Raw genomic sequence first — 11,046 nt, forward strand, 5'->3', positions numbered from 1 at the left:
GAAACGAGAAGCTGATCAATCTCATTGATAGAAAAAAATATCTGAAAATAAAACGGCAAGAAAGAATTCAGAAGAGACAAATACTCACGTTTCAAATCTTTTACTTACAGGAAGGAGAAATGCAGCGAGAACAAAGTAACGAGTCAGAAAGCATCCAGGAAGTGTTTAAAATTGATTTAAAGTTATATTTATCTCTATTCTCACATTTTAAATACTTCATTAAAACAATTTGAAAATTTATTAAAAATAGAAACTCATTTAATGTGTGTTGTGATAAGTAGTAATAAACTGACTGTAATCATTTTAATAAGTATAAAAAGGCAAAATCTATATCTATAAATCCAATATATAAAGATTAATTTAACAAATGATGTTTGAGTTTGCAAAATGATGTATAACAAGACTTTAAATTCTTTTGAAAGGGAAAGTAAGAAACCATCTGAACCCACCAGGATCTCTGGATGATTTAAATACAACATCTGGAATAAAACTCACCAAAAGCAGCTCAGTTTGTTTGATAAGTTAGGAAAAATGAAGCCTGTAGATCTGCAGGCAACTGATAACAATCACAACCTGTTCTGAAACCTTCCACACGTCCATAAAGAGGGGATCAAACTATTTCCAGAAACGTTAAAGAAAAACGGTTAGCTTTCATTTATGACTCCACTTTCCTGAATTAACCCAAGACTCGTGTCTCTGACTCATCCGGCTGTCAAATATTTACTTACCGCTTTTTAAACAACAGGTAAGGAGACATAAACATCTCCCCATAAAGCAACTTGACATAAAATATGAAAACATGCAGCAAATTATCGTTTTCATGCATTTATTTTACATGATTTAGTGGTGGAAACCTGGAATTAAAACAAACAAAAATCACATGCATATGATTGAATATTTGCTGATTTCAGAATAGAACAACAAAAAAACATCTTAATGATCAAGAAAATCAAAGTAAAATGATCTGATATTTTATACAAAAGTGCAGGAGACAATAGAAAAAGCATAATCTGCATTTAAAAAACCCAGAAGCTGCTTATATAAGTGAATGATTAATGTAGATATTAACCCTTTGAGTGGGATGACAGAGCAGGTTTAATCTTTACAGGAAGTGAAAAATGTTCAGACTGTAGGATCGGTGGTGACTTCCTCCAGCAGCGGCTTGAAATACTCCGGCTCATCAGAGGTCTGCAGGAGGAAAGAAAACATGAAGTGAAACATAAAACATGGGATGATTCACTTGTTTTGAGAAATCACTGCTTAGAGAAGAACATGTCAGTAATTCGGCCTTTTTGGGAACCTTCTCATTTGTGAAGAAAAACCGTTTTATTTCTGCAAAAGTTTGAGATTTTAAACAAAGTTAATCTGATTCCTTTAGAGCATAAAGTCAATAAGACCTGGATTAAAAGTGTGAACAGAAAACAACGAGATTATGCTCAACAATCACAGTTAAGCTGCAACATTAGGAGAATATTGTTTCCATCAATATGTTTAAATATACGCCAATAATGAACCGACAGGACATTTGGTTTGATTTGTCAGTAAATGATAAGACGGATTAAATGCATCGGAGCCTCAGTGAGAATGAATCTGAACATATTTTCTAAACCCTGGAGTCGTTTTGTAGAAACGATCCAATGTGCCTCTTGTTCTACGACGACCTGTTGGCGTCCGGGCTGGTTGAACGCTGCAGGCTGGATTTGGACTTTACCCGACGTTCCTCTGTACAAACATTTGGATTTGCACCTTAAGCAACCTGCCGTCTCATTTTGCTGCCTTTTTTCATCGTCACTGCAGCTGAATATGAAAAGTTCTCAAGAATCCAAAGAGCTTGAATAAAAGGCAACAGGATTTCTTTTCTTGTTTTTAGAAAATGTCTCACAGCTCATCCAAACGTCTCCTGCTCCGCCCTCTGTTCAGTTCAACGTGTCGCCATGTCAGCCGTTTTGGTCATGTTTCAACACGAGTTGCTATAAAACCACCTGGAGCGAGTCCAGCCTGTAGAACGGGTCCTTTCTGTCGTTTTATGGGAAATTGGATAAATAAAATTCCCCGAGGGGTAAATAACGTCTGTTAGTAAAGTAAACCTGAGGCCATCGCCTCTGTTCAGACCTAGGTCTTTATTTTCCTTTTGTTTTATTTTTATTCACCAATTAGAGAATAAAAACAAACATTACAGACGAGCAAACGTAAGGATACATCTACAAAATGACCAATTAGAGAAGAAAACACTCAACAATGGAAAACAATAAAAACGGTGCAGGATCATTAAAATGGATGCATTTAGGACAAAGAAAACACAGAACATAACAGAAATGTGTCACAACAACAATGAAATTGCTCTTATTTTTCTTTTACTCTTGGCATTTATTTTCTGTTTTATTATTATTTTTCATTTTCTCAGGTAACACAGAGATGAATTCGTTTTGTCTTCTGCACATCCGTGACGTGAATCTCTGGTTCCACCACAAGGCAAAGGTTTTCTATGGATTGAGATCTGGTGACTGGTTTCAGTGAACTCATTGTTCAAGAAACCAGTCTGAGATGATTTGTGCTTCATGACATGGTGCGTTATCTGCTGGAAGAATCCATGGGAAGATGGTCCACTGTGGTCATAAAGGGATGGATGTGGTCAGCAGCAATACTCAGGCAGGCTGTGGCGTTGACACGATGCTCAGTTGGTACCAATGGGCCAAAGTGTGGCAGGAAACTATCCTCCCACATCACTACACCACCTCCACCAGCCTGAACCGTTGATACCAGGCAGGATGGATCCACGCTTCATGTTGTAGACGCCAAATTCTGACCCGACGATCCGAATGCAGAAATCCAGACTCATCAGACCAGGCAACGTTTTTCCATCTTCTATTGTCCATTTTGGTGAGCGAACTGTAGCCTCAGCTTCCTGTTTTTATCTGACAGGAGGGGCACCCGGTGTGGTATCTCCTAAATCTCCTTCCTTCCCCTTTCTGATGCTCGGTTTGAACTGCAGCAGATCGTCTTGGCCATGTCTACAGGCCTAAATGCATCGAGTTGCTGCCATGTGATTGGCTGATTCAACATTTGCGTTAATGAGCAGTTGAACAGGTGTACCTAATAAAGTGACCGGTGACTTACAGAATCATCTTCTGAATTGATTGATAATTTTTGAATTTTTCAAAAGTAAAACTAAATTACAGATTTAAGCCAGCAGCTTATGACTGGTTGAGCACGACTCTTTGGACCAAACGACTCACCTGGTTTGGTTTGTTGCCGGTGCGTCTCAGAGCTTTGATCCCCAACACGGCGCAGCTGATGGTGACGCAGAGCTCCACCACCGACAGGACGACCAGGACCCCAGTGATGCCCCTCAGCAGCATCTGCAGAACACAAACGACTCCATGAAACATTTTTCTAACGAATGTAGACCATCCTCTGGAAATCATGACTTTATTTATAAAATGATGCTGATTATCTTACATCTGTGTTGCTGTTAAACAAACAAAACAAAAACAACTCAAAGACTTTGAAATCACTTTTCAATATGTGGCCACACAAACAATTTATAGTTGGTTTCAATGTGATGTTCTCACGTGATGTCACACTTCTAGGAACTTTGTAGCCGGCAGCCATCTTGGTAGGCATCTGTCACGAGAGTTGCTATGACAACAATAAACATGCCACAAGCTTAGAATCAACTCTCACCTTGTTACTATCTAATTTATAAACAATATAAGTTCATTAACAATTTTTGAGTACTCTATTGTATTTTAGTTGGTCTGGGAGCCAAGATTCATCTATGCTTTGCGCTGCGTTGCCTACCAAGATGGCGGTTCAGTGGCTTGGATCACTTCTGGTTCAGACTTGCGCAAACTTGATATTTAAATCTGTAGATGTCACTAAATTACACATAGCAACTATCTTTTTCTTCACTAAGCCTACATTTACACGAGACCGCGGCTTCTGGTGATGATTGCGGAAACGTTCCACGTTTAGACGGCGCCACCAAGACGCCACGAATCAGCTGTAGTTGCCATGCCAGGCCAAAAGGTGGCACTGTTATTTCAGCATGTCACGGAACAAGCCTGCGGTTTTGACCCTTAAACAGTTACCCGTCTCCAAAGTGCTGGATCACAACAGAAATGTTACGATTAAACTGAGCAGCTCCATGTAAACAAGGCCACAAATGACCTGAAAACGTTCAGCTTGAAAACAAACATCCACAAATCTTCAAAGATGGAATCATCTCTAAAGCTCATCACAATGATAACAAATAAAGAGTGATCATATATTTGACTGCTGGTGGGATATTTCTGTCTTACCCGGATCATCAATTTGCCTTCCAAGCACATCTCCTTCAAGTACGCAGCATCAGCTGGTGGGCTTGGCGTGGTGCGTCTGTAATAGTAGCCGTAGTCGTACCTGTCATCGCAGGAAAGCCACACATACATGTCTCCCTCCAATATACTGTAGAGCACGATGGCAGCAATGGCAAGAGCAGCACCAACCAGGTTGGCAAACACATTGAGCATGATCTGAAATAGAAGAAGAATAACTACATGTACAAACATGACCAATAATTTGATTAATATTAAAAGAAGATCTAAGAATAAATGCTGATGATCCTGAGGGAACACCAGACAGTTAAAATCACTCACCAGACATGGACTTGGATACTTCTCAGATAAAATGCACATGATGCCAAACATAATGAACTGGAAAAAAAAAAAAGGAAAACAGATGTAAATATTCTGTTTTTAAAAACTCAAAACATAAAAGTGAATAAACGGCAGAGGGTCAGTTGGCTCCCCGTCATACACAACGAGTGGAGGCCACTGCTTATTAATGAATGAGCTCTGTTAACACTAGAGCAGTACACCAGCCTGGTGTTTAGCTGAAGCTAAAACGCTAACTTCAGTTCAAATTACATCTGTTTTGAAATACTACAACCGTCAATCACCAATTTAAATTTGAGTTTATAATTTACATGTTATTTAATGTGTTGGAAAGAGTTGGAGCTTCTTAAAGAGACAGAGGCCCATTATGTTTGCTAAATACAGCATTATTACAACAGCTGAAGGTAACATAGTGACTTGATTGTTCTATAAAATATAACTATGTGACTGTAAAATACATAATACTGCCCCTTTAAGGTCCCGACAATTAATGCTGACAATCTGTAACCCAGCATTTTGCTCACCAGAGATCCCATCCAGTAGGGAAAAGAAGTGAAGTAGGAAAAGTTAGGAGTAATGTATGACAGCTGGATGATGACGCCAAGGCCAATGTTAAGCAGGCCGATCATCATGTGGACGGCCTGCAAAGGAAAACGAGAAGCAGACACCTGAGGTCAAACCCAACATTCATGCTTCACTATTATCTCTTACAATCAAATGAAAGAGCTTCTATAAAGATGCAACAAACCGTAAACTCATAGAAAACATGTCTAATTAGACTATTCTTAGAGAAGCCTGCAGCTCACCCCGAGGACGGACAGAGACGTCTTCAGGACCGTCCTCAGCTGCTGGGACGCGGAGCAGCACACCGGGCTGTAGCAAAGGCTCTTCAGGATCTGGCACAGCGGAGGCCAGCGGCTGTCAGGGTCAGAGGTCACAGTGAACACGGTGACCCCGTCGGTCCTGCTCATGGTCACAGACATCCTTCCTGGTCCTGAAAGCTGACACAGACGTTTTAAATGTGTGTCATTAATTATTTTAACAAGTTAAATGAAATAAAATGCATCAAAGGTATTTGTAGCTGCTGGACTTTCACACTGGTGTGATTCTGTTGTTAATTCTGATTTTATTTGTAGTATTTTTTTAGGGCAGAAGAACAGAAAGTAGGTCAACAATGAGCTGAAAAAGAAAAAAACAAACAAACCTGGTTCTAAGAATATTTCATTAATATAATTCAAAGTCAATACTCTGGGTTTGAGCTGCTGGTGTTTCCATCTGTCTCCAAAATTAAACCCTTTTCTATGAAAACCAAATTCAGGCCTGGACTTTGACTGGTCCATCCTAAACACGAATACCGAAACAATCAGGCTATGTGGATTAAATTACAGTTGAATTAAAAGGAAATCGGAGAAAATAGCTTCTGTCTAATAAGTTAAATAAATAAATAACTCAAAATAGCGGTTGCCCGTTTTATGTTCTTTTAAATTTAAATCCGTTTTGAAGTAAATAAATTTAAGTGTGGTAATTAAAATGCCTTCTTCCAGTAAAACAGTTGCCGATCAGTTCCAGTTTTAACTCTTCCTCCTCAAATCCCCCACTCTTCGTTTTACTCCGTCTAACAACAAAAACTGCCGTCAGATCCGGTTCACTTCAGCAGAACTTTTGTTTCTGGCTCGTCTTTTTTTATTTTATTTCCGCTGTAACTTTAGGGACTTCAGTAAAACAACGTACCTGTTAGATCCCGAAGCAAACTCTGAAAAACAAAACCTCTAATTCAGTTACATGCGTCACAGCGCGACCTCGTCCCGGAAGAGCGCAAAAAAAAAGGAACGAGAAGAAAGGAAGTCATTAAAAAAAGTAATATCGTTTGCGCGTGCGCTGATCAATTTGTTATCATAAATAATTCAGTTCTCTACCAACATCAACCCAAATGACCGAGTACTGAAAATTCAAATTTAATTTATTGTTCAGCACTTTTCTTTTGTATTTCTCTGTAATTGTAAAAATAGTTTGTGATTTGAGGAGAGTCGCAGATAATAACGGCATCTCGCCATTAGGCTCTTTCTTCAATACTTCATTATTATGCATTTACTCAAATTAACAGAAACCAGGGGGAGCATTAAATAATACACATCAAATGTTTCTATAGCTTTGTTGTTTACAAAGTACTGATCAGACTCAACGTCAGACAAGAGGGAATAAAATGACTAAACTCAGATTAGTGTATGTGGTATTTCTTTAGGAGTCATTTTATAATACACATGTATGTTTTTATTTTTTATTTTTAGCTTTTGGTGTCATAAACTCCAAACAGTTGTTCATTGTTCCAACTTCCGTTGGACATAACACTTCTTCCCACAAGGTGGCGCTGGAGGGACAGTGCCAGGACACGAGTGTCACAGTTTGACTCAACGGATCAGAAATGATCAGTGGTGCATTAAAATGTCTTAATATATCTGATATAAATATATGAAAGCAAATAATCTGGAATATGTTTGATACAGGAACATCTCGGTGGTTTTAAGGCCCGTGAAAAAAAAAAACATTATTAGTCATAATTTGGAGTTATGACCCAGAACTGACTCAGTTTTTTCTGCATTGTTGAATAATAGCAGCTGCATATTTGGATTTGATACGATATCAGTGTTTACCTTCCTGACTTTAAGACATTCCTGCATCGACTCATTGTCCCGTGTAAATACCAAACTCCTCCACATTCAGAGGGAAGTTGGTAAATTAGAGCATCAAACTTTGACCCAGTAACAGCAGATCTGCTGCAGGCTTTCAGCTTCAGTCAGTTTATTATTATAAATAATTCAGTTCTCTACCAGCATCAACCCAAAAGTACTGAAAATTCAAATTTCATTTATTGTTCAGCACTTATGAACATGCAAGTAACGCGATTAAAGGGGATTCTGTCTATGTGTGGAAGTATGCTTTTAATTTGAAGGATTAACAGGAAGTGAACGTTTCGTTTCTGCTGCCTGAGCCAGAAAACTGTTGGTGTCAGACTGAACTTCTCAGCAGGTGAGTTCACAGCATTAAAATGGACTTTTATGAACATTTTTTATTATTATAAAGTAAAATATTAAAGTTCAACTTCTTAATATCCCTTTTCACATGTACTCACCAAATAAGTGTTTTTGTGTCTGTGGTATGTAATAGGATGTTGCGTTTACACGTTGTTTTGTTTTTCTTTTGTTGGAACGTCTGAAATGATCAATTCAATTCAAAAATTCAAATCCAAAAATACTTTATTGATCCCGGAGAGAAACAAAAGTTTATTTAGAGTGGTTGAAGGACCTTCTGTAGCAGCCCGTATTCCAGTGGCTCTGAAGATGCCTCTGACTGAAGACAGTTTGTTGTAGTATGCCACTCTGATGCTCTTCACTTATAATTTCTTAGATTCTATGTAAAATCCTCATTTGCACCATCATCTCGCTTCAGTTTGCATCCCTGCATCGTTTCTCTGGGGTATGAATATCAGTTTGGACATCTACGTCTCCTTTGCTTAAAGGTTGTAAAGATGTCCGTCTCAGTGGATGCAGACGCCGGAGGGACTGTTGTTACCATAGCAACGGACAATCGGAGCACGTTAGCGCAATGGCGTCAGGTCGTCAGGACTCGTTCCTGCGGCCCATCATGGCGGTCAGCGACCAAAGGGAGCAGCGTGGTCGGAGCTCTCGGGGTGAGAGGAGCTCAAAGCGTTTAAAGACTAAGTTTCTGAAGAGTAAGAAAAACGTTGTAAACGTTTCGCAGACTGTGCAGGTCATGGTCGGCGTGTTCAACGTTGGACTCGGACCAGAACGTGTAGAAACGTTTCCTTACTGGCTGGGAGTTCCTGTAAGTAGTAAAAACACATCCCTTTAAAGTTCATCCTCTTCTTTTATTTGTGTGAGATCTTTTTATATGAGAAGATTCCTTCATGATTTAAATATGGGGAAACATGAGGAAAGTTTTCATTTTCATGGTTTTCCCCTCATACTGAAGTAGTTTAACAGAGACGTTTCCACTTCCTCTGTACTCATTAGAAGCATAACAGTGATTGTGCACCATATTCTGACCAAATGTGTTTTAGAATCACACTGAAAATGAGAAATGAACAAAAATCTTTATATATGAAACACTAATTGATCTTATTGCTGTTTTTCTTCCAGTTCATTGCAGCCGGAGTCTTGTCTCTCCTTGCAGACAGATTTCCTCTCCGCTGCCTGGTGAGTAAAGAACATTACTGTGTTCCAACTGTAGAGGTCGCTGTTGGGAATAATAATCATATTTCTGCTTCCAGACGGGCTTTTCCGTCTTTCTCAACATAGCCGGATCCATCCTCTCCGTTGTGGCCATTGTGCTGTATGCAGTACATTTGTCCAGCTTCACTGTCATTGGGATGTGTGGGATCCTGGATGAAACAAACTCCAAAAACTGCATATTCTTGGCTAATTTAGCTCAGGTATTCAACACGTCGATCGTTTTCTACCTTTAAAGGCGCTGATTTGACTGGAGCAGCTGAGGATGTTGGTGTTTTTAGTGAATGAACTAGTCAATGTTTGATTGTCAATACACAAAAGATACGAGGAAAGTAGAACTATAGATCACAGAGAGGAAAGAACAATGTCAGACAAGAATAATCATAATAACCACGATTAGGTACATTTTCTTTCACTGGTCAATAACTGCGTTTCAGCAGGATGTTAACTGCAGGCACCAACCACGAAGAAGAAGATGACAGGAAGTATTTGGAGGATCATGGCGCGATATTGCGTTTCTTATTTAATGAAACACCGGAATTCTAAAATTGTTTTTTGTTGTTTTGTTTTGTTTTTTTTCCCCCAACATTAGCAGGATATTGATTACGTTTTGTGAACATTAATGGAAACTGACAGTAGGTTTTCTGTTGAAGCACCACAGCAAGCGAGCAAATGTTGGGAGAATCCTTTGAGTGCAGCTGGACTTTATTTCAGGTGTAACTGACTGCAGGTTGGAGCTCAAGAAGACTGAATACTGAAACCGGAACAATATATTTTGGTTGTTTTCTGCAGGAAGGCATTTCTTTTCATTCCGTTTTTCTTTGTCTGGTGTTTCAGAAACTGCTGAGAGGCGTGGACATCACCATGATCGTCATGTCGGTCCTCCAGCTCTGTGTCTGCCTCAGCCTCGCAGTCCTGGGCAACAAGGCTTTCTACTACAGGAGGAAGGTATGAACAAAACTCACAAGGCCATTACAACAGAAACGGCTGCTTAAAGTTATTTAACTGTTAAATAAACTCACTCTGTAGGAAAATTTGTTCTGATTATTAAAATCTACTCGCTTGTGTTTCTGCAGGATGTCAAAGATGTTTTGATCCAGCAGCCATTGGTTAAAGTTGGTCACATGACCAGTCCTGGAGCCTAAGTCTAACTAATCTGGTGAGACCAAGGAGAAACCAAAAGGGGGGCCCAGGGGGCCCAGTCCCTCTCAAACACCATCCAGCTTCAGAGAACTGTTGCTTTATTAAACTCTATTTGGATCACAATTATTATTAAAATGCAAAAATATTAATGAAAATAGTTCAAAATGACTCTAAATCCTGAGAGATATTCTGTATTTAGCAAAGGTATAACAAAAATAGCTTTATGTTATTTATTTAAAAATAATTAGATGCTAAAATCTCCAAAATTTACAAGCAGCCAAAACCAAAGAGGCAAAAAATAGAAATATATTTGTTTTTTAATTTTTGGGTTACAGTTGATTGCAAAATGATGGGGAAATGATTGAAGTCACCCAAATGTCATTTTAAGTGTTATTTTTAAGATGAAAATGTTTTTTTTTTAAAGGGTAGGTATCAGAAGAAGTGAATTAAAAACTTTGCATGTCTTATTATCCACACATGCAGGTAGAAATCAGGTCATCCTGTAAATTTTCTTTTCTGTTTTCTAGATTTGTGAAATTGTGAATTGCTGATTAAAAATATAAAAATGTTTCCTTGCGTCTATGTTGCCTCTTCTGTACGGTGTGCTTATAAAAAAAATATTTTCAATTTCAATTCTTCAGATTATAGATTATAGATTTATTCTCCACTCCTTTAAGATGCTGTTACACCAATAACCACTAGATGGCGGTAAATATTCTAGTTCCTGCATCTCCTGTTTTTATCTTAATGCTCATAATCTTCTTGTTTTAACAAAATAAGAGCTTTTTAAATAACTTATTTAAATCCAGACTAAACACACAACTTATTATATTTAGTGAATATTATCACTGAAACAAAAAGGCAGAGAAACATTCACTCACAGTAACTAATTACTCTGCTTTATGCTTGATTTAAAACAAACAATTGACAAAAACGTCCAGGTAAACATATTTTAAAATTATTTTGTTTCTGTATATTTTTATAATAAATTCAAACTTGTA

At 38.3% G+C, this 11,046-nt stretch overlaps 2 protein-coding genes across 4 annotated transcripts; one reads left to right on the forward strand and one right to left on the reverse strand.

The window, feature by feature from the left end:
• Positions 1-84: 84 nt before the first annotated feature.
• Positions 85-6,499, reverse strand: LOC103477561 (uncharacterized). The gene is made up of 7 exons (XM_008430720.2): positions 6,387-6,499; positions 5,462-5,656; positions 5,180-5,296; positions 4,638-4,694; positions 4,302-4,514; positions 3,237-3,359; positions 85-1,188 (listed from the first exon to the last, which is right to left on the reverse strand). The coding sequence occupies exons 2-7, from the start codon at positions 5,636-5,638 to the stop codon at positions 1,123-1,125; spliced, it is 753 nt and encodes a 250-aa protein (XP_008428942.1). The 5' UTR covers positions 5,639-5,656; positions 6,387-6,499; the 3' UTR covers positions 85-1,122.
• Positions 6,500-7,584: 1,085 nt separating this feature from the next.
• On the forward strand, positions 7,585-11,046 carry LOC103477562 (membrane-spanning 4-domains subfamily A member 12-like). Of its 3 annotated transcripts, none has more exons than XM_081616950.1 (7): positions 7,585-7,682; positions 8,173-8,343; positions 8,415-8,498; positions 8,813-8,869; positions 8,944-9,105; positions 9,740-9,850; positions 9,979-11,046. In XM_081616950.1, exons 2-7 carry the CDS (start codon positions 8,182-8,184, stop codon positions 10,045-10,047), a joined length of 645 nt encoding a protein of 214 aa, XP_081473076.1. In that variant the 5' UTR covers positions 7,585-7,682; positions 8,173-8,181; the 3' UTR covers positions 10,048-11,046. The 3 variants fall into 3 exon arrangements, with proteins under 3 accessions (XP_081473076.1, XP_081473077.1, XP_081473078.1); XM_081616951.1 differs by having other exon boundaries at positions 8,424-8,498; XM_081616952.1 differs by lacking the exon at positions 8,944-9,105.

The sequence above is a fragment of the Poecilia reticulata genome, chromosome 16, assembly GCF_904066995.2.
Source record: "Poecilia reticulata chromosome 16, P_reticulata-male-v2, whole genome shotgun sequence".
NCBI lineage: Eukaryota > Metazoa > Chordata > Actinopteri > Cyprinodontiformes > Poeciliidae > Poecilia > Poecilia reticulata.